This window comes from Tenrec ecaudatus, chromosome 3 (genome assembly GCF_050624435.1).
Source record: "Tenrec ecaudatus isolate mTenEca1 chromosome 3, mTenEca1.hap1, whole genome shotgun sequence".
Classification (NCBI taxonomy): Eukaryota; Metazoa; Chordata; class Mammalia; order Afrosoricida; family Tenrecidae; genus Tenrec; species Tenrec ecaudatus.
In genome coordinates, this window is record NC_134532.1 from 148851327 (window position 1) to 148875835 (window position 24509).

General features: G+C 37.5%; 1 protein-coding gene and 1 pseudogene across 3 annotated transcripts in view; both read left to right on the forward strand.

The window, feature by feature from the left end:
* Window positions 1–445: 445 nt before the first annotated feature.
* CDKL2 (cyclin dependent kinase like 2) overlaps window positions 446–24509 on the forward strand; it is a 72942-nt gene continuing 48878 nt past the window's right edge. For all 3 annotated transcript variants that reach the window (XM_075544194.1, XM_075544195.1, XM_075544196.1), the window contains exons 1-3: window positions 446–902; window positions 3220–3427; window positions 18964–19158. In XM_075544194.1, coding sequence (XP_075400309.1) covers window positions 3260–3427; window positions 18964–19158 — 363 coding nt within the window. In that variant the 5' untranslated portion in view covers window positions 446–902; window positions 3220–3259. The remainder of the gene's footprint in view (window positions 903–3219; window positions 3428–18963; window positions 19159–24509) is intronic.
* Window positions 16335–16672, forward strand: LOC142443608 (cytochrome b-c1 complex subunit 7 pseudogene; annotated as a pseudogene).

Genomic DNA, 24509 nt, shown 5'->3' on the forward strand with positions numbered 1-24509 from the left:
CACCGCCCAGACAGAAAAGGGAGTGTGGAATCTGAGTCAGGCTGGGAAGTTCTCCGGTCGGGGAGCCCGGGGTCCATCCTCCACTCCAGCGGGGAAGTTGTGAGGACTCTCCTTCACGTATTTGCATCATCGTCCCCTCTCCTTTGCTTCCAGCGCAAGGAAATCACCACCATCTTCCCCTCCTCGGGAGGGCCACAATCCCGGGGACTTCTCCCCGAGAATTCTTCCTTACTTGAGGAGGGGAGTGCGTGCGGATGCCGCAGTCGGCTCTGTCAGGGCTCTGTCGCGAAGCGCAACCGGGACGGAACTCCAGGTGAAGGGGGCGGAGTGGTTGGCGCTAAGCCAATCCTAGCCCCTGACAACAGGGTCCAGCCAATCAGAACAAAGAAGGCCTGGCACCCGAGGGGCGGGCCCTGGCGGGCTAAGACCCGCCCTCTTGCAGCTCGGTGGCCAACGCCTTCGCCGTGGCTGGCTGGCGCGCGCTGGTTCCCGGACTCCCAGGACTGGGCACCTTGCGGCCCGGGAGGCAGTGCCCTCGGCCCTCAGCTGATCTCTCTCCAGGCCCAGCCTTCCCAGGTGTTGGCGCCTGCCGCGGGGCTGGGTCTCTCTCCAGAGACTTTTGTGCCTATGGTTGCAGACGGAGGGCGGCCGTTGCCTTGACGACGACAGCATGCGGCCCGCGGTCCTCGGAAGTGAGAGCCTGCGGGGGGCCGAGGCCCCTCGGCGTCCCAGTCCGCTTCACCCGGGACCCGCGACTGTGCCCGCCCAGGAGACCACCACAGCTCTGGCACAGCGAGTTGGCTAGTCAGCATCTTTCAGGCCAGCGTGCGAGATGCACTCACCTCAAATGTATTTCCAAGTTGAAAACCTTTGGGTCTTTCCAGAAGAATTTTAAAGAAACAGTAAGTAGCGTACGCTTGTGCGTTTTTTACCTTGTAAAAAGCTTCCATCATCTCCATGCGTTCTCTATTTCGATTTGAATCTATGCCTAACAAAATAAGAAAAGAACCATTTCCCATGTCGATTGTCAAGTCACTCTTGCTGACTGGACCCCATGCTGCGGCTTCTATGGTTTCCAAAAGTGGCACGTTTCCAATTGGCCGGGCCCCTTCTTCGTTGACATTGGCCATCTTGGCTTTCCAGAGTAGAGGGCATGGAAAGTTCGAGTTGATGAGTAACTGTCTCAGGAAGCCAGGGCCTTGTGGACTGTGAGATGTGGGAGGCATTGGTGGCCTGTGGCCCTGGAAATGGCAGGTGTGTGTCATGTGAGTCCTGCTGTGCAGTTGCCAACTGGCTTGATGCAAGTTTGTCTTATACTTCCGAACACCTGAGACATGCTCAAGGTTCATTTTGTATTTTCACATATTGAGGGCACTCCTATAAATGGTTTTAAATGACCCCCATAAAGATCCCATTATTTTTGCCCATAGGATGATCAGTGACGTGGAATCAGTTGGGACTGCTGATGTTTCCGGTTAGCGACCAAATGCTCAATCACTGAGCCATTTGGACTCCTGATCTAGATTAGGTCTTCTCACCACCATGAAGTCAGTGCTGGCCTGTATCAGTCTGAGAATGTTTGCAGGAGTAGAAAGCTCAGTCTTTCTCCCACGGAGAAAGGTGCTGGTGGTTTTGAACTACCGACCATGTGCATCATAGCCCAACACATAACCACTACATCATCAGGGCTCCTTCAGTTAGAGCCTAGTCCTTGTTGAAACCAACAGTCCAAATGGAAGTGGGTGGGGGAGGAGAGAGGAAAGGGAAATTAGAATTATATTGATTTTTAATACAAATTTTTATTAAAAATATAATGGCAGAAGTTAAAATATAAAATATATGGAAAGTTAGTGTTGGAGGACACCATTCTGAAAACAAGCCAGATTCGAACCTTATATAAAACTAGTAGTAAAATCTGAAATGGTTTAATTTCCCTTTTTTCCTACCGAGTCAGTCTTCTAGTTCTCCATGTGTATCTATATGCATAAATAAAAATAGAGTACAAGTGTTGAAATATGTATGGAATACATTAGGTTATCATGGTTTGCTAGAACAAAGAATTTGTTTTGTGTTTGCCAACCATGTGCCTATAGGGAAGGCAAATAAAACATAACAATCTGAGTAAACTATTTTCAGGTTACCATAAGTACCATGTTAATAGGCAAAACATTTCTTCTTTCCTAGTTTTGTGAATGAGTGTTTTTACAATTCAACTATGACTCATCATTTGACTATATAGTATCAACAGACTGACATTTCCCCACTCAAAACCTTTAAAACCATATGGAATTAATAGCAATTATTTTTTTCTTGCAAAAGTCAATTTCAAAATCAGAAATTATGAATGAAGGTGAAGTTTAATGCCTTTAATATAGTATGGCAATAAAATTTTATAAATTAAAATCTTTATTTGGACTGAAATAATTATTTTATCAAAACATAGAGCAAAAAGATTGCTTACTCTCCATCAATCATTAGTAAAGCAAAAAGATTCTATTAGGGTTACTTTTGTTCAAGAAGTGCCACCTGATGGAATAATTTTAAACAAAATTAAAATGGTTATATTTATTGTGAGCAATCATTAACAGGATTTTTGTATTTAGTAATACTTATATTTAATTTTAATAATCTGTTTATATTTTTATGGTAGTATCACTGCTATATTGTAAGTTATATAGCAATTCAATTATTTATCATCTTAAGGAAAGTAGAACTTATGTAATCAAGGATTCTAAGTGTAAGTTGGTAAGTGATAATTTTATGGATAAATATTTTCCTCCATTGAGTAAAAAAATGTATAAAAATGTTCAACTTTAATTTACATCTGGTATTAAAAATTAAATTAAATTTCATTAAGGTAAAATTCAACTGGGCCTTTTTTTTACCTTTGAGTGAACAGGGATTATGCTTTACTAATGTTAACTGTAATGATTTCATATTGATAATTTAATAATTGAGTGTTTCTTTATCTTAATTAAAATAAAAATTTATTAATATAACCTTTAATAATGCAAATGCAAAGTTAATTACTTCAATTACATTTCCCTTTTTTATTAAATGTGCATAAATATTTTTTAAATGTTGGTTTGAAAAGAGAATAAGGAATTGTAAGTCACCAGTAAATAGCGATTGTTCTTAAAATGGAAAACAAACAAGAAATAATTTGCTGGAAGAATCGAGGGAATTAATATACCCAACCTTGTTAACCTTGTGTTTTAGTTTTCACAGTAAGAAAAATTTCTACTGGTTTTGATTTAAAATGGAAAAATATGAGAACCTAGGATTGGTTGGAGAAGGGAGCTATGGAATGGTGATGAAGTGTAGGAATAAAGATACTGGAAGAATCGTGGCCATCAAAAAGTTCTTAGAAAGTGATGATGACAAAATGGTTAAAAAAATTGCTATGCGAGAAATCAAGTTATTAAAGGTAAGTAAATGCATACATCGAGTTGAAAATATTAGTGGTTTCTTGATCAAGAGTGTCAGTTTTATTTTCATAACAAGGTATAGATTTATTTTTCAGCAATAAGGAGATATAAAATGTCCATGTGTGTGTATTTATTTCTTGAGAGTAAACATGACCATAAAAGTTACTATGTGTCTGGGTTGGGAGTCACAATAAGACCAACCCCGTGTTCAGTAATTGCCTAGTAGGACTCGTAAAACTCCATATCTGGTTGTACTTATGGCTATTACTTATTATATTGGAATATGTAAAGGAAGATCTGAGGAAACGACATAAACCTTTCAGAGTCTTGTCTTTGTGGCGTCACACAGGATGAATTTAATTACCCCAGATATTAAGTGAGATGTTGTGTACCAAGGAAACTCATGGGCATTAGGCGTTCAGGGTTTTTGTCATGAGTTGGTCACATAGGCACCTTGTGTCTGTTGTTTTGGGCTCTCAATTGATTCTGACTGAGAGATCCTATGCACAGCAAAACATGGCCCAGTCCTGTGCCATCTTACAATTGTTGTTAAGCTTGAGCACATTATTACAGCCACTGTGTCAATGCATCTGGTTGAGAGCCTTCCTTTGTGTGCTGCTCTCCCTCCCCTTGTCCTGTCCCAGGAACTGAGCTCTGCTGACAGTATGTCCAAATTCTTAGGTCTTCCTTCTTCAGTGCCCAGCTTTCACATGCATCTGAGGGAACTGAAAGTACTTTGGCTTAGGCCATGCACGCCTTAGTCCTCAAAAGGACACCTTCATGTTTTAGCACTTTAAAGAAGTCTTGTGCAACAGGTTTGCCAACTGCAATATGCCTTTTGATTTTCTGTCTGCTGCTTCTGTGAGCATTGATGGAGGATCCAAGCAAAATGAGATCCTACGAAACTTCAGTCTTTCCATTTATCTTGTTGCTGTCTATCCGTCCAATTGTGAGGAGTTTGGTTTTCTTCACACTGAATTGCATCCTAACGATTACAGCCTTTGATTTTCCTCAACAAGTACTTCAAGTCCTCTTCATTTTTCAGCAAGGTGTGTCATTTGCATGTCGATGGTTGTTTATAGACTTTCCTCTAATCCTGATACCATTCTATTTCTTTGCTTATTTGTTCAACATGCAGACTGAATAGGTATGTTGAAAGGATACAACCCTGACCTAGAATCCTGATTTTAAATCACCCAACATTCCCTTGTTCCATTGTCATTCTAATACAGGTTCTTTATGAGCACAATTAAGTATTCGGAAACTCCCATTCTTAATGCTATCCATAGTTTGTTATTATCCACACAATTGAATGTCTTTGCATAGTCAATAAAATACAAGTAAACAGATTCTCTGCTTTAAGGTAAGTTCCATCTGACATCAGCAGTGATATATCCCTCATTCCGTTACTTCTTTTGAATTTCTGACAGTTCCCTGTTGATGTACTGCTATATACATTTTTAAAGTATCTTCAACAAAATTTTATTTGCATGTGTTATTAAAGATATTATTAGATAATTTCTGTATTCTTTTGAGTCACTTTTTTTTTGAATAGGCACAGATACGGATCTCTTCCAGTTGGCTTGGTAGCTACCTTCCAGGCATAGATGAGTGACTGCTTGCTTCTGGGCTTTATCAACTTGTTGAAACATTTAAATGGATATTCTTTCGGTTCCTGGATGCTTGTTTTTTACTAATGCCTTCAGTACAGCTGGGATTTATTTACATTGGTTCTGCACCACATGCTTGCTCCCTTTTGAAATAATTGCTTGCCAACCAATTATTTTTAGTAGAGCGACCTTGTGTATTCCTTCCATCATCTTTGATGCTTCCATAAACATTCAGTATTTGCCCATAGAATCCTTGAATGTTGAAACATGAGGCTTGAATTTTTTCTTTATTTCTGTCAGCTTGAGATATGCTAAGTGTGTTCTTCCTTTGTGCTACAGATCATTGCACATTTCATAATAATACTTGGTCTTCTTTAGTTGCCTTCTGAAATATTGTTCAGCTCCTTTACTTCCTCATTTCTTCCAATATCTTTAGCTACTGTACTTTCAAGAGCAAGTTTCAGAGTCATATCAGACATCCACTTTGGTCTTTGCTTTATTTTCTGTCATTTTAATGACCTTTTGCTTTTTTCATGTGTTACATTCCTAATGTCATTGCACAACTCACAGGTAGGTCTTCAGTCATTAGTGTTCATTATGCTTGAGATGTTCTCCAAATTCAGGTGAGATATATTCCAGGTTGTAATTAGACCCTTGTAATTGGATTTGTTTTAATTTTCTTCACCTTCAACTTGAACTTGTGTATAAGCAATTGATGGTTTGTTTCACAGTTGACTCCTGGCCTGGTTTTGGCTGGTAATATTGAGATTTTGTGTGTGTCTTCCCACAGATGTAGTTAATTTGATTCCTGTATTCCATCTGGTGAAGTCCATGTATGTAATTGCTGTTTATGTTGCTGGAAAAAATGTATTCACAATGAAAAAGTCTTGCAAAATTCCGTCATATAATCTCCAGCTTTGTTTCAATTCACCAAGACCATATTTTCCAACTACTGATCCTTTCTCTGTTTCCAACTTTTGCATTTCAATTGCCAGTGATTATCAATGCCTCCTGAATGCAAGTTTGATCAATTTCAGACTGGAGAAGTTGGCAGAATCCTTCAATTTGTCCAGCATTGACTTTAGTGGTTGATACTTAAAACTGTATTAGCTGAACTTTCTTGTAGGTATATATTATCCTATTGCAGATAGCATTGTACTTTAAGACAGATCTTAAAATATTCTCTTTGATGATTAATGTGACACCATTCCTCTTGAATTTGTCCCACCTTCAATCTAGAATCTATCTAAACTCCAGACTGTTCGAAGGAAAACAAGTGTTCAGCATTCATCAGATTGTTTGAACAAAGAACCGGTCTTTTCTGTTTTGGGAATGACAAGAATGCCCACGAAATCTAGGTTTCACTTTGCTATCAGGTTGTTCTTAATATTCTAGTCGCAAGCCTACCATGCCAACTTCTCTCTCTCTCATCAGTTTCACCAGAAGTTCTATCAATGCTGCTTATCTTTAGTTATACTAATAATGTTTGGCTCTTTGGTTCTTCTCTTTTGTATATTTGTTCTCTAATTTCTTAATTGTGTTATTTTTCCCCCAGCTTACTTTGGGTAGACTTATTTTGCTGTTCTTTTCCCTAATTTGTTGGCATGATACTAATTTTAATAATTTACAATTTCTCCTCCCCTCCTATATATGCATTTAAGGCTATATCTATATATATTTCCCTCTAAAAACCAGGAATTTTTATATTTGGTTTAAAATATGTTCACATTTCCATAATATTTTTTTAAATTCCTAGGTTATTTTAAAGTATCTTTCTTAATTTCCAAAGACATGAAATTGTCTAGTTATTCCTCCCTTGTTTCTTTATTTGTAATGAGTATATACTGTGTAAAATTTTATTTATTTAAATTTTTTGGAAACTTATTTTTTTGGTTTAGTGGATAGTCAATTAAAAAAAATGTCCTGAATGATTGAAAAGTGTCTATGGATGTTCACTCAGTCAGGATTGTCAATTGTGTTGTAAAAATCTTATAAATTGTTTATTTTTTAACCTAGTTAATTTTTAGTGATATTTTTAATGCTTATTCTATCCAGTACTGAGAAGCAATATGTGGAAATCTTCCACGGTGATTACGATTTTGTTTACGTTCATCTTACACTGAATGTTTAATTGTACAGATACTCGCTCACTGCCATTGAACTAACTGACAGCGATCCTGTAGGACAGGGTGAAACTGCCTTGTGAGTTTCTGAGTCTGTTACACCTTGTGGAAGTCGAAAGGCCCACATTTCTTCCTAGAAGCAGTTGGTGGTTTTGAACTACCTACCTTGTGGTTAGCAGCCCAACTCAGAACTGCTACGCCACTAGGGCTCCTTTAACTTTTTATGTAACAAGGCCATCTTATTAATATATTTAGCATGATTATAGTTTCCTATATAATCAAACATTTTATCATCTTACAATAATCCTTTTTATCATATAATTTTTTTAGTCTTAACGTCTTTTTTTGTCAAAAACAAATAAGGCTGCATCGGTTTTCATTTTGTTTAATAGTTACATGATATATATTTTCTAATTATTTTATTTTCAAGTTTTCTGACTCCTTATTTAAAAGTGTCTTTAATGCGAATCATGTATTGATTTTTTTTATTAGAATACTTCATTCACTTTAATGTAATTTCTTATGTATTTGTATTTAAATCTTCTATCTTAATATGGATACTGTATTTTTTTAAAAAAGGAGCTGATCTCAAGGGCTCAATGGAAAGTAAATGTCCAGAAAAGTGATGGAATATACGTATGAATATGTTGGATATAATTGATGTATGGATTGTAACAAGAGTTCGAAGAGCCCCCAATAATATGATTATAAATTTAAAAATACATATATATTTATAGATACCATATATACTCGAGTGAGTATAAGCTGACCCGAATATCAGCCGAGGTACCTAATTTTACTACAAAAACTGCATAAGAATGTGCTGAAAACTCAGCTTATACATGAGAATATAGGGTGAGGAGCCCTGGTGGTGTAGTGACTATGTGCTGGGCTGTGATATGCATAGGTCAGCAGTTTGAAACCACCAGCAGCCCAGTGGGAGAAAGACTGGTCTTTCTACTCCTGTAACAGTTCCAGTCTTGGAAACCCACAGAGGGTAACTATGCGTCAGCACTGACTCGATGACAGTTTGGTTTGGGTTTATCTTAATATATGCTGTTTGTTTTACTGGTTTTGTATTTTTCTCTTACTCACTTTGGATTGGTTACATTTTTTGTTCATTTATTTCTCAACAATATTTTAGAAATTATGACTGTATAAATAAACATTGTAAATCTTTTTAGTGATTTTTCTAGAAATATGTTAATATCTATTATTATTCAATGCTTGTATCCTTCTCTAAAATAATTGAAAGGCTTCTAATACTTTAACTGTTATCTCTTTATATGCTGAAATTGTCATGTATTAACCACAGATAGACATATATATATAAATTTGTATGTGCAGGTATAATTTACATTTTTTATTTTCTACCTTCTTTGTTCTCCACTCATTTCTGCAGCTCAGGCCATTTGTTTGGCATCTATTTAGTTCTTTTTGAAGCCTATCATCCAGAATTTCCTTTTATGATGTTCTACCATAGATACAACTTTTAGTTTGTGTGAAGGTATCCGTATATTTCTGTCACTCCTGAAAGATATATATTTTTTTCTCAGAATAATGAGGGCTTCTTGAGGAGCCAAGTCTTTGTCCAATTGGTGCTTTCCTTTAAATCGAGTCAAGTTTGGTCTCATATGTTTGGGGGGCTTTGTAGTTAGGTGCCTATATGTTTATAATTAAAAAAAAAACATTTTATTGAGGCTATGTTTATAATTATTACATCATCTTGCTGGATGTAGCTTTCCAACAATAATATATATTGTCCTTCTTTGTATATTGTAATTCTTTTTCCATAGACAGTCTATCTTTTTCAGATAAGAAAATAGCTACTCCACCTCTGTTTTGATATTCTTTTGCATGGACTATCTTTTTCCATTTTACGATCTAAAGTTAATCTCTTGTCATCAGGATAAAGTTGAATAAAGTTGTGATCAGGATAAAATTGAATAAAGTTGTGATAATAATTTATCACAAAATACATTTTTATATATTGTGTGCCAATTAATCTAAAATTATAATATTTACTTATACATTTAGTTGTGGCAAAGTCTTTATAAGTTGTGCTGCTAACTGCAGGGTTAGCAGTTCAAAACCACCAGCCAGCAATTTGAGGTTTTCTGTTCTCACAAAGAATTACAGTCTTGAAAAATGAGGAGCTGATGCCAGGGGCTTATGCGGAGAACTGTTTTGAGAATGATGAGGGCAATGAATGTACAAATGTGCTTTACACGATTGATGTATGTATGGATTGTGATAAGAATTGTATGAGCCCCCAACAAAATAATTAAAAAAAAATAAAACTGTTACAATTTTTCCAACAACAAAAAAGAATTACGGTCTTGGTAACTCACAGGGACAATTCTGTGCTCTCCTGTGGCATTGCTATGAGTCAGAAATAGCACTGTGGCAGTGAGTAAACAATATATATCTCAAAACTACAATAACACTGCCTTTTTATTACCTGTGTATTTTTCTTTCCCAGTGTTCTTTATTTCTTCTTATGACTTTTAAGTTGACATTTAGGGTCTTTTTATTTCAGAATCCTTGGGTAGTGCCAATAGTTAATGCACTTGGCTGTTTCCTGAAAGGTTGGAAGCTTGAGTTCACCCAGAGGTACCTTGGAAAAATGACCTGCTAATCTATTTCAGAAAAATCAACCATTGAAAACTATCGAGCATAATCCTACTGTGGACACCCTAAGTCAATTAAAAGTCAATTGACTCTATAGCAACTTACCTTTTAATTTCATCCTCATAACACCTCCTTTAGTATTTTTTAATTGGGCAGATCTACTGATAACTAACTCCCTTAGCTTTGTTTATATGACAATTAGTTAATTTCCCCTTCATCCTTAAAGGATGGTTTTGCCAGATAGAGAATTCTTAGTTAACAGTCTGTTTTTCTTTTAGCATATTAAATATGTTATTTCACTGCTTCTTGATTTAATTATTTCTAATGAGAAATAAGCTGTAAATCTTATTGAGGATTCCTTGTATGATATGATTTGCTTTTCTCTTTGTCTTTGGTTTTCAACAATTTAACTGTAATATGATTTTGTGAGGATACCTTTCCATTTAGAATTTTGCTTGGAGTTTGTTCAGCTTCTTGTTTGTGTTTTTTTATATTTTTAATCAAATTACTATTTGGGAAGTTTTCGACTATTATTTTTTTAAATATTTTACACTAATTTCTCCCTCTTTTCCTCTCTCCTTTCTCCTTTCCACCCTTTGATTCTCCCTCCCTCTCTTCCTGCCTCCATATCTCCCTCCTTCTTCTCTGCCCCTTCCATCTGATACGAAAGTGATGCATATGCTGATAGACTTACTTCTGCACACAAATCTTTCAGAAAAAGACAGAGATCACAATTTCTGGTTCCTAATACTGAACCTACCAGTTATTGCTGTATTACTTTGGATAAGTTACTCCACCTCAATGTGTTTTAGTTTTATGATCTGTAAAATAGGATAATAATTATACCTACTTCATATAGTTTTTGTGCTTTGAATAATACCTGGAATATAGTAAGAACTTTTTAAGTATTAGCTATTATTACTTATAATATCATGCTATTTTATTGCTCCTTTAAAATATTTTTCTATATAATCGATATTAGGTAATTTTATAAGGTTTTAATTTTTCTACTATTGGTTACTCTTATATGGTAACATGAAATATTCTCTAACTTTCATAATTATGAAATTTTTATTTTCTTGTTACTCTTATTCATCTACTACCTGATTTTAACCTGTCTCACAGGGTTTCCAAGGCTGTAATCTTTACAGAAGCATATTGCTACATCTTTCTATCACAGAGTAGCTGGTGGAAACCACAAGCCTATTGATTGAGACAATTGCTTAAACCATTGGACCACCATGGGTCTTTACTTATCTTGGTGTATACCATTAAATTCTAAATGCAGTTAGACCTTGATTATTTGAATTTTCAGTTCAAAAGATATTATTTGACAAGGAAATCACCACATACACACTTACCCTGTTTGTCTATTTTCTTCCTTTTTCTATATTTGTTAAAGATCATTTGTACATTGTTGGGCTTAAAGTACACCTACTACTCCCTTATCAACGTGATTGGTTTTAAAATTCAGACTGTTAAGTGAAAATTGGCATTATGCAAACATGAAGGGGACCATACATGGCCACAAACTAGAGGGTGATTACATCATTATATGACTGACAAATCATCCCATTACATAATGGCCAAATTTCATCGTTACAGAACTACCAAACGTCATCATTATAGAGCTGCTAACTCTCATCATTACAGAACTGTAAATTTTCATCTTTATAGACCTGTCATATCACACCATTATGTAACTGCCAAATGGCATTGTATAGATCTGCTAAATTTCATCTAGCTGCGAAGGCACAGAGAATCATGGCCCAGCCAAGTTAACCAGTACCCTTATCCATCTCAGTCAATGCTATTCTTGTCTCACGCTTTGGTGCTGTTACTGCCAGACATGTCATTAATGTGCAACATAGTCAGATAGTAGATTTTTTATTATTATCATGACTGCAAAATGTCAGCTAATAAGAGAGTTGATAAGTTAGAAATCTGTGTATTCACTTTTTATTTTGTAACCATGGTGATTATTTACGTATAAGACTTAGTCCTACATTAAATGTCCTTCCCTACTTAGGCCAAATTTTTTTTCTGTGTTGCATATTAGTTGAATGGAAATTTGTTTGGGTGTAAAGTTTTTGGACCATAATTTCTTCCCTTGTAGATTTTAAATATTATATTCTACTGGTTTCTTTCCCTTTAAAAGTGGCAACAATTTGTTTTCTTTTCTGATGTGTGTCCATCTGCCATCTTTTTTCTATTACTTTCTTACGCTTGTATCTTTGTGTAGATCCAGGGCTGGTTTAACTATCTGTATATTTCTTACTGTCTAACAAAGCGAGCCCCTCCCGGACCAGAGAATCTTGTCCTGGGGCTCGCAAGAATATACTGTGGCTCACAGTAATGTTCCTTAGATCGCAAGCCTGAGTATGGGCTGCATCGTGCTAGCCTTCATTTCTCTGAGACTTGTACTTGCAGGTTTGTTCCTTCCACTCCGCCTCACTGACATTTAATTTCTGGACGATCACTAAATTCAGCCCTTAGTCCTTTGTTGTCCCTTGGCAAGTGGTAGGCATACTTGCACTGGTGGACCATGAATCTTGTTTCCATTATATCAAACAAGGTTCACTTCCCTAGGCCCTTTTAAGGGTATGTCACCAACTTTGGAGGTCTATGCTCTACCAGCTTTGTAGCCACCAGTGATCTCTTGGTATCTTCCAATTTGACCATGACTTATATTTGGCAGCCCCACTTTAAAAAAATAATTTTATTAGGGGCTCTTACAATTCATACATACATACATTGTGTCAAGGACATTTGTACATTTGTTGCCATCATTGTTCTCAAAACATTTTCTTCCTACTTTGGTTTGAGCTCCTCATTTCCCCTCCCCCCCACCCTTAATAATTTATAAATTATTATTTTTTTATGTCTTACACTGTCGGATATCATCTACTTTTCTGTTGTCCATCCCCCAGGGAGGGAATTATATGTAGATCATTGTCATCATTTCCCATTTCTCCCCCACATTACCTTTACCCTCCTGGTATCTCCATTCTCATTATTGGTCTTGATGGGTTTATCAGTCCTGGATTCCCTATGTTTCCAGCTCTGATCTGTACTAGTGTACATCCTCTGGTCTAACTGGATTTGTAATGTCGAATTGGCATCATTATAGGGGAGGAAGCATTAAAGAACTAGAGGAAAGTTGTATGTTTCTTTGGTGCTATACTGCACCCTGACTGACTCGTCCCCTCCCAGTGTGACCCTACTGTAAGGGGATGTCCAGTTGCTTTGGGTCTCCACTCTGCACTTCCCCTCATTCACAATGATTTGAATTTTGTTCTTTGATGCCTGATACCTGATCCCTTCGACACCTTATGATCACACAGGCTGGCGTGCTTCCATGTGGGCTTTGTTGCTTCTCAGCTAGACGTCTGCTTGTTTATCTTCAAGCCTTTAAGACCCCAGACACTGTATCTTTTGATAGCTGGGCACCATTGGCTTCTTCACCACATTTGCTTATGTACCCGCTTTGTCTTCAGCAATCATGTCAGAAAGGTGAGCATCATGGAATGCCAGGTTAATAGAACAAAGTATTCTTGCATTGAGGGAGTACTTGAGTAGAGGCCCAATGTCCATCTGCTACATTAATACTAAACCTATAAATATATGCACATAGATCTATTTCCCCATCCATATATATATATATTTACATATGTACATACCTGTATTTAAACCTCTATAAATGTCCTTTGCCTCCTAGTTCTTTCCTGTATTTCCTTTTCCTTTCCTCTTGTCCCTCTATCATGTTCAGCCTTCATTTGGGTTTCAGTAATTCCTCCCAGTTACATTGCCCTTGATCAAGCCCTACCAGGCCTCCTACATCCTCCTCACTATCGATGTTGGATCACTTGTTGTTCTCTTGTCCCTGGGGTTGTTAACAGTCACTTCCTTTCCCCCCACCACCCTCTCTTCCATGTCCTCCTGGAACCATCGGCCCTGTTGTTTTCTCCTCCAGATTGTTTATCCTGCCTATCTTATCTAGATAGAACTTCAGAGATAATAATATGCACAAAAAATATGACAGAGCAAAACAAAGCGACAAAAGAAAACAAGGACGCACACAAAAAATTAAGAAAGAAAGAAAAGAAATGCTTGTAAATAGTTCAAGGTCTGTTTGTTGACCTTTTAGGAGTGTTTGCTGGTAGAGTCTGATGGGGTGCCATGCCCAGGCCCCACAGTCTATTTTTGGTATTTCCTGGGGTCTTCATTGCTCTGTTCCCCTTGCTGTTGTGTTGCACACCCTTAGTGTTTTGCCTCAATGTGGTGAGCTCAGCTCTGGCGCAATTTCCACACTGTGTCTCCAGTATTGTCCTCCTTGGTGCTATGGGTCAGTGAGGGGCGTCATGTTTCATAGTGAGGCTGGCCCTATGGTCCTCTCTGTGCATTGGCTGCTCTGAGCAGGAATATCGTCCTCAGGGCGTGGTGGGCCATGATGTGTTCCACTATCTCTTCCCCTCCCTTCATTTGCTCCTGTGTACTCTGATCAGACATGTCCCTCTCTCTGAGCCGTAGCTTCAGTGCTGTCCTCTGATTGAATTCTTCTGCAGGGAAGGTGTTCTGTCCACGTAGTTGAGTTTGGGGCCGGCCCCTCAGACCTCTCTATTGGTTCCCTGCTTCATGCTGGTATGTTGCATTCATGTCTTGGAGCACCTGGTTGAAGTTTGGTCCCTCTTTCCCTGTGGAGATATAAACAATACCCTTCCCCTTGGGTGGGTTAGTGCCCTGTGCCCCACTATGCAAGTCTTTTTTTTTTCTTTTTTTGCTCCCCTCCTTTTTAGTTGGCTACCATATTTATCCCTGGATTTGGTCTGGCCCCTGCCATACTACCTGAGCCTCACCCCAGGAATGTTTGTATACAGTAGCTTTCCCCCTATGACTCTTTTGCATTTTTAAGCTTACCTCAGTGGACTCATGTTGTACTTATCCTTTTGTGCTTGGCTTACTTTGGTTAGCAAAATTTCCTCTAGTTCTTCCCATGCAGTGATGTGCTTCATGCATTCATCATAGCTTTTTAGGGACGCGTAGTTCTCTGTTGTATGTATGTACTACCATTTTTTAATCAGTTCGTCTGTTGATATAAATTTGGGTTGTTTTCAACTCCTTGCTATTGTGAACTGTGCCGCGATGAACATTGGAGCACAGATGTCTGGCCGTGGCTTATTTCTTGCGTCTTCTGGGTATATGTCCAGTAGGGGGATTGCTGGGTCATATGGAAGCTCAATTTCCTTCTGTTTCGCCAGATTGATCTCCATCGTGGCTGTACATACTACAGGTCCACCAGCAGTGGATGAGAGTTCCTATCTCACCACAGCCCCTCCAACACTTGTTGCTTTCTGTTGTTTTGAATTGGGCTCTCTTTGAGGGTGTTAGGTGGTATCTCATTGTTGCTTCAATTTGAATATCTCTTATGGTTAAGATGTTTATTGGCCATTCGGATTGGGCAGCCCCACTTTTTATATTGTGGGTAGGGTTTTAGATTCCTCGTAGTTTCATTAAAGATGGAGTTACATTTCCTCTTCTCGTTCTTTTGGTTTGATTATGGTTTCTGAGAGCATAAATGAGTATTATGGTCTCTCAGTTGCTTTTGTTGATGGTGCATAATAGATTGGATTGATTGGATTTCTTTGAAGATGCATAGATATAATCCTAAAAGAGGTATCCTTGTGCTTCAAGATATATTTGGAAATGTCCTTTTTTGACAATGAGCCACAAAAGCTAATGGTGAAAAATTGAAGAATCCTACCATCTTCAGTCAGAAATTGATCAAATGGGAAATAAAAATTTACTGATAATTATTGATGATTGCAATGCAAAAGAGGAAGGAATAGTAGTTGGAAAATATGGCCTTAGTGTTATAAATGAAGGTGGAGATTTCATGATAGAATTTTGCAAGGCCAACAACTTATTCATAGAAAATACCTGTTTTCAATAGCAGAAAATACACATGGACTCCTCCAGATGACATACACAAAAATTAAACTGACTACATTTGGGGGAAGAGATGTTGGAGCAACTCAATGTCAGTAGCTAAAACCAGACAAGTGACTGACTGTGGAACAGATTATCAATTACTCATATGTAAGTTCAGGATAAAACAGGAAAAAAAAAAAAAGAAAACAACCACTAGAGCCAAAATGTGACCTTGAGTCTATTCTATGTGAATTTTATGAACATTTCAAGAACATATTTGATGCCTTAAACACTAAAAGAAGACGTGGTGAACTGTGGGAGAACATTAAGAACATCAATCATGACGAAAACAAAAAGTCATTAGAAAGAAAGAAAAAATCAAAGTGGATGTCAGAAGTGACTCTGACATCATAGACTAGCTAAAGCAAATGCGATAAATGATGGCGTCATAGAGCTGAATAGAAAATTTCAAAGGTCAGCTCAAAAAGACAAAGTAAAATATTATAGTGAAATGTGCAAAGACTTAGAGTTAGAAAACAAACAAACACCCCCACCCACCCACCCAGCGTCCTCCAGGACTTACCCAACAGGCAACGCTTCGCTCTTGGCTCAATATGGCCGGCACGTTCACCATTGCAGCCTCAGGCCGGTGGCTGGATGGCATTTGAAAATGATACTACAACGCTGTGGGGCTCAATAAACTCGGGTTAATGCGAGATGACACAATATATGAGACCGAAGATGTGATAGAAGCCATAAAAAGGCTTCCTGAAAACCTGTATCATGACCGGATGCTTCGCATTAAGAGAGCCTTGGACCTGAGTATGAGGCAATAGATCTTGCCTAAAAAGCAGTGGACAAAATATGAGGACTTGGGGGCATATCTGAAAGAGGTGATTCGGGAGAGAAAAGAGAGAGAAGAATGGGCCAAGAAGTGATCATGTCATTGAAATCTGTGGAGGTAGCTGTCTGGAGAGTACTTTTATGAAGTTGGTTCAACCTGAAGTGTTTAATTTAAAACCTATCCTAGGCTGCAAATGTATTACTTTAAATAAATATGTATTATAATCTTAAAACAAACAAACAAAAGAATAATATGGTTAGCATATCTTAAACTGAAAGAACACAAGAAAAATTTTCTTAAAGAATTTATGGGCATCAGGTCCTCTTTTTTTTCCCCCTCCCTCCCCTTTCCCCCCTCCCTCATGTGCCCTTGGTAATTTATACCTCGTTATTTTGTCATATCTTGCCCTATCCGGAGTCTCCCTTCCCCCCTTCTCTGCTCTCCCTCTCCGAGGGAAGAGGTCACATGTGGATCCTTGTAAAAAAGAGGACCTGATGCAAGGGGCTTAAGTGGAGAGCAAATGCCTTGAGAATGATTGGGGCAGGGAATGTATGGATGTGCTTTATACAATTGATGTATGTATATGTATGGATGGTGATAAGAGTTGTATGAGTCCCTAATAAAATATAAAAAAAGAAAAGAGAAAAAAATGATTAGGGCAAAGACTGTACAGATGTGCTTTATACAATTGATGTATGTATATGTATGAACTGTGATAAGAATTGTTTGAGCCCCTAATAAATTGTTAAAATTAAAAAAAAAAGAATTTATGGGCAATATACTGAATGATGCAGGAAGCATCAAAAGACGATGGAAAGAATACACAGTCACTGTACCAAAAAGAACTGACCAACATTCAACTATTTCAGGAGGTAACCTGAACTAGAACCAATGGTGCTTAAGGAAAAGTTCAAGCTGTACCAAAAGCATTATCCAAAAACAAGGCTTCATGAATTGATGGAATACCAATTGCAATGTTTCAACGAGTTGACTAACCACTGAAGCACTCATTCATCTAAGCTAGGGATTTAGAAGACATCTACTTGGCTAACTGACTGGAAGAGATTCATATTTGTATCCATTCCAAAGAAAGATGCCCCAACAGGAGCTCTGCTCAATTATAGAAAACATCATTGATATCACATGCAGGTAAAATTTTGCTGAAGATCATCTAACAATGGTTTAGGTAGTATATCGGCAGGAAGCTGCCAGAGTTTCAGGCCTGATTTAGAAGAGGAGGTGGAACAAGTAGCATCATTGCTGATGTTAGATGGATCTTGGCTGAAAGCAGAGAATACCAGAAAGACGTTTACTTGTGTTTTATTGACTATAATAAACTATGGATAACCTTGAGAAGAATGAGAATTCCAAAATACTTCAATGTGCTCATGCGGAACTTGTACATGGATCAAGGCAGTTCTAACAGAAGAAGGGAATGTGACATGGTTTAAAATCAGAAAAGGTGTGCAGCAGAGTTGGGTCTTCTCACCATGCTTGCTTTGTCAGAGAAGCAGATTTGTATGAAGAGGATGTGGCATCAGGATGGGAGGAAGGCTTATTAAGACCTGAGATATGCAGACAACACAACTTTGGTTGCTGAGAGAGAGGAGGACTTGGAGCACTTGCTGATGAAAATCAAGAATTGCAGTCTTCAGTGTGAATTACAACTCAATATTAAGAAGATCGATAAATGGAGAAAAGTTTGAAATTGTCAAGGGTTTTATCTTGCTTGGATCCATAATCAATGCATTAGGAAATTCTACTGTACAAGACCTCTTCAGAGTATTGAAAAGCAAGGATGTTACTTTGAGAATCAGGCTGCACCTGATCCAAGCCATGGCATTTTCCATGGCCTCTTATGCACGTGAAAGTTGGACATTGAATAAGGAAGACCGAATAAGAGTTGATGTATTTGAACTGTGGTGCTGGAGAAGAATATTGACAGTACTAGACTGCTGAAAGAACACACCTATCTCAGAAGAAACATGGCCAGAATGCTTCTTACAGGCAAGGACGGCAACACTTCATCTACATAGTTTGGACATACTGCCAGAAGAGATCAGTCCCCAGAGGCACATCATTTTTGTTAGAGAGGCAGAGAAAAGAAGGCCTTAATGAAATGAATTGAAACAGTGGCTGCAGCAATGTACAGGGACAATTATGAAGATGACTGCAGTGTTTTGGTCTGTTGTGCACAAGGTGCTATGGGTCAGAATCGACTGACTCTCTGGCACCTAACAACAGCATGGTCTCTTAATTATCTTCTAGAAGTCATACATGTGGATTTACAATGTATGCTCTTAGGCATTTGCCTTTTTCTATGCTGAGATCTATTTTGGATTGTCACTAATTGTTTGATTGTACAAAAATAATTTTTCTTTTTCTTTTTTCCATAACAGCAACTGAGGCATGAAAATCTGGTGAATCTATTGGAAGTGTGTAAGAAAAAAAAACGATGGTACCTTGTTTTTGAATTTGTTGACCACACAATTCTTGATGACTTGGAACTCTTTCCAAATGGGCTAGACCATGAAACAGTTAAAAAATATTTGTTTCAGATTATTAATGGAATCGGATTTTGTCACAGTCATAATGTAAGTATTTGGTTTAAATGGTTGTTTTGCCAATCTGACTCTCTAGATATCTGTTAATTAATTTAATGAGACTCTCTTGTTTAAAGTTTTGACAGGAAAATAAAACTATTTAATATTGCCAATCTGCAAATGCCAATGTATATTTATTCTCTCCTCAAAACATTTTTTCATTTTTCCCTATTTTTTCAAAACATTTTATTATGAAACTCTTAAGGCATGCCAAAAATTTAAAAGAATATACAATGAGCAGTTCATTAATTAATTTCTATACTTGTTAATGCTTTGGTATTTTTGTTTCAAATTTATTGATCCATTCTTTCATTCATCTATTAATCAGATTTATATATGCTGTGTGTATTGCACACACACACACACATGTAAATGTTAAGTAAATTAGATTTTAGCCCAGTGTGCTTAACGCAGTAAGTAGACACTGATATTTTTCTTATTAGGTAATATTTACTGGGTGAACACACGAATTAAAAAAATTCCTTTTTATTGTGAGTTAGGTTCACATTCCAAGTCGTCATTTTTGTTTTCAACAATTTAAACAGCTTATTAAGCCTCCCAAGAACTTCTCGTGTCCTGCTTTTCCCATCTCCATCTGGTAGAATAGTACCCCCTTCACCCTACTTGCTAGCATCCCGCCTGCTGTTCTCCCTTCCCTTCTTCTCCTTCCCACACCTAGTAACCATGAAGTCTGTTTCTTTTGCTATGAAAAACCTTTATCTTTCTCTTTTATCACAATGGCCTCACACAATATTTTCATTTTGTGATTGACAAACCTTACTTAGTATAATGCCTTCTAAATCCATCTGTATAATGAGATGTTTCACAGTTTGATCATTCTTTTTTGTTCTTTTAAAAATCATCTTATTGGGGACTCATCACAATCCATCCACACATCCATTGTGTCAAGCACAATTGTACATGTGTTGTCATTGTCATTCTCAAAACATTTTCTTTCTACTTGAGCCCTTGATATCAGGGGAAAAACGAGGAGCTTGATCTTTATTCTTTATGGGTGTACAGTATCTCGTGTGTATCTACCAAAGTTTTTGATCCATTCTTTTACTGTTGGCTAACTGAGTTGCTTCCATTTTCTTGCTATCGTGAACAATGCTGCAATAAACAGGAGTGTGCCCATATCTGTTTGTGCTATGTCTCTTTTTACTTCAGAGTATGTACCAAGTGCAGGGATTGCTAGGTCATGTGGTTATTTCTGGTCCCAGTTATTTGAGGAGGATGTGCCGTATCAATTTCCACAGTGGGTGCACAGTTTTATAGTCCCACTAGCAGTGGATGAGGCTCCAGGCTCTCGGCACCCTCGCCAGCATTTATTATTGGCTGGTTTTAAAACATTGCTCTCAGTGCCAGGGTTGGGTGGTGTCTCATCCTTGTTTTGATTTGGAGATGTACTAATTAAAAATATTTTGTCTATTTAAAAATAACATACCAACTCAACCATTTCTCCGTATACCATTCAGGAACAATGATCATATTCTTCGAGTCGTGCACCCATTCTTACCCTCCTTTTCTGAGTGGTTCCTCCTCCATTTACGTAAACTCACTGCCTTTAGATTTCCTGTCTACTCTTTGGAGTTACTGTTGTCAGTTTGAGCCCATCTAGGTAGATCTTAAAGGAGCATAATACTGTAGGCTAGTGGCTCTCAACCTTCCTCACGCCGAGACCCTTTCATACAGTTCCTCGTGTTATGGTGACCCCCCCAGCCACAAAATTATTTTTGTTGCTATTCATAACTGTAAGTTTGCTTCTGTTATGAATCATCATGTAAATATCTGATATGAAGGCTGTATTTTCATTGTTACAAATTGAACATAATTAAAGCATAGTGATTAATCATAAAAACTATGTGATTATAAATTGTGAAATATTTATTTTTAATTCTAAATAAATGAAATTTTGTCTTGAAGCATGGTGTAGCATGAGTAGCAGTCAGGCACACGTTCGTGGGTGTATCTGCATGTGGGCGGATCTACTGGAGGCAGATAGAGGAGTGCTGTCTCCATTCCCAAAGCCATCGGAAATATGTGTTTTCCAGTGGTCTTAGGCAATGCCTGAGACAAGGTTGTTGGACCCCTAAAGGGGTCGTGACCCACAGGTTGAGAACTGCTGCTCTAGGCAGACATTCTTTTCTATTTAAGCTAAATTACTATATATTCGTTTTCTATTCAATAACTTACATACATTTTATATGTATTTATACACATTTTGTTTCACTCCATGGGTTGCAATTTTATAAATCTAACAGCATTTTCTCCACTTCCTCACTGGGTTCTACTTTTCCAATTATCCTTCTTTTTTGTCCCTTCCTGCCTTCTGAGTTTTGTTTTTGGGCAAATGCTGCTCTTTTGTTCTTATATGGCTGATTATACATAGGAGTGCGTTTTTCACTGGTGTTATTATTCATCTTATCAGTCTGTCTCCCTTGATTTATGGTTTACCAAAAATAAAGCACTTTCAGCATTTCGCTTTTAAAAAAATCAGTTGTTTTCCTTTTTAAAATCTGTTCTTTTCCTGCTTTTGGTAGGTGTACTGTGGTTTTGTTTACAAGGGCTACTTGGTTTTGACTATTTCTTCAAGAGAAGCCAATTTTGTTTCTTCTGCCACCAATCCTTTTTCAGTCTTCCATCTTAGGAGAAGGATGAACCTTTCTACTCCCGAGAAGAGTTCAGTGTCAGAAACACAGTTTTGAGTTCTGTCCTGTGTTCTGGGGCCTCTGTGAGTCAGAATTGACTTGCCAGGGAGTATGGTTTGTCTGAAAGTTGATCCCTGAGGGTAGGCTCAGCTCTAGGCTTGCAGAATGTCTAAAGGCCACAGCCTCTAGTGCTCCACCCACCTCTGTCAGACCAGTAAGTCTGGTCTTTTTTCTGATTTTGAATTTTGTTCTACATTTCTTTTCTCCACTGTGACCTCTTATTATGATCCTGATTAGAGCTGTTGGTAGTTGTAGCAAGGCAAACATGTATTTCTTTGGGTCTCAGGGTATTGAAGGCTACCGTTTGCAAGGCGCACAGACCCTTAGACTGATTCTTTCCTCGAGTCTTTTGTTTTCTTCATTCTTCTTTTTCTTCGGATAAGGAGAAACCAATTGCTGCATCTTAGATGACTAGCTTTTACTACTCCAGTTACTACTCACCAAAATGGGATGTAGAACATTATCTTTGTGTACTGTAGGATGCCAATTGACCTATATGTCCTTCAAGACTGTGATGTCAAATTTTCCAATCTAGTGACACAGTCTCAGAAAGGAGAAAAAAAAACCCTGTGGATCTAGTACAATATAAATTTTAGCCTTGCAAAGCCTATGAGGAAGTCTTACCCTTTCATATAGCTTTGGTTTTGAATTGACCCAACAATACACACAAGCCAACACGGTATGACAAACTGACATCAAGAACACAAGAACAGTTTATTAAAGTAGACTGATAATTCTGGTATAGGTGGGAACAATCAACACACGTGTGTGTGTCTCTGTGTATATAAATGCAAATAAACACATACATGAAATATTTGCCTTTTAGAAAATGAAATTAATTTGTTTTCACATGTATTAGTCATCTGTGTATATTTCTTTCTATATATGTGTAAACACTTGAAGGTGATTTAAAAAACTTTTATTGTGAATTAGGTGGGAGTTTACCTATCAGATCATCATTTTTGCATTCAATATCCTGAACAATTTCCAGTCTTCCCCATTTCTTGCCCTAGTCCCTCCCTCACCCCTGTCTTCCCCATCTCCCTCTTTTAGGATACTGTGTTCCACTTCATTCATGATGATTTTTAAAAAATATGAATTATGGTGTCAACACAGACTATTGAAAGTACCGTGAAATACCAAAAAAACAATCAAATCTGTCTTGGAAGAAAGACAGCCAGAATGCTCCTTAGGAGTGAGGATGGTAAGACTTCATCCCATGTACTTTTGCCATGTTGTCAGGGGAGACCGGTCCTGGTAAAGGACATCCTGCCTGGCAAATATGAGAGCAACAAAAAGGAGAAAGACCCCAGAGAGGTGGACTGACACAGCGGTTGCAACAGTGGACTCAAATATAGCCATTGCAACCTGTTTGTGAGCTAGGCTGAGTGAACATATTTAAAAACATATTTGTTTATTTACTGACTTGCTTACTTATGGATGTATGTATTTATTTATCTATCTATTTATTTATTTTGAAGCAACCCAAATCACAGAAGTTTATTTATATAAAATAACCTCAAGAATAACTGGGCCCTAGGCTGACTTCTCCGTATAAAATATTACAGGCAGAGAACTTCGGATAATACTTGGGTCGAACACTTACATATTACAAACTTTGGTCTCTCTGTCTACAATCAATTCCCCCATCCAGTAATTAACAGGCTCTCAGTAGACCCAGCATAAAATATTGACCCTATATTTAACATATGCCTTTCTGTGTTATATAAAAAATATGGAATAAAGGAATTTTGTAAGCAAGCATATACTACCTAGTTCAACAGGAAAAAAATAGTCTCTTTTAAAAAGCTAGTAATTTATTTTAAAATTCCTCAAAATTGATATTTTGCTTTTAAATCTTTGCTCTTTGTTTTCAATCAACTCATGTGCATATGATGACTAGAACATAGAGGGGTCGTTGACAGTTATACAGAGATATAAGATTTATATTTTATTTTATTTTTATTTATTTATTTATTTTTATTTTTTTTTAAGATTTATATTTTAAAATATAATTTCTTACCAATTAGCTTCCAAAGATCTACTTGCCTATATAAAAACATATTTAATGGGACTGTTGTCAATTTAAGTATCACCCAAATAGTATAGGGCATTATTAAGTATTTTAAACCTGTAAACAAGTTTTTACTGAAGTTACTCAGTGTCACCATCTAATTAGGTCATGTTGTTGTTGCTGTTGTTGGGTGCCCTCAATGAGTTCCTATTCAGAGCAATCCTGTGTACAATGAGAGAAACACACCCTAGTCCCCTGTCATCTTCACAGTTGTTTTTATGTTTGAGCCTATGTGGTAACCCTGTGTCAATCATCTCTTTAAGATTCTTCCTCTTTTTTTTTTACCAAGCCTGAGATCCTTTTCTAGGGACCGGTTTCTACTGATGACACGTACGTGAGACAAAGTCACACCAACCTCACTTCTAAGGAACAGTCTAGCTCTACTTCTTCTAAGACAGATGTGTTTCTTCTGAGAGCCTGCCGGACTTTCAGTATCTGTGTCAACAGCATAATTTAAACACTCAAATTCCTCTGCTGTATCCCTTATTCATTGTCCAACTTTCACATGCACGTAAGGCGAATGAAAATACCATGGCTTGGGTCAGGCACAACTTAGC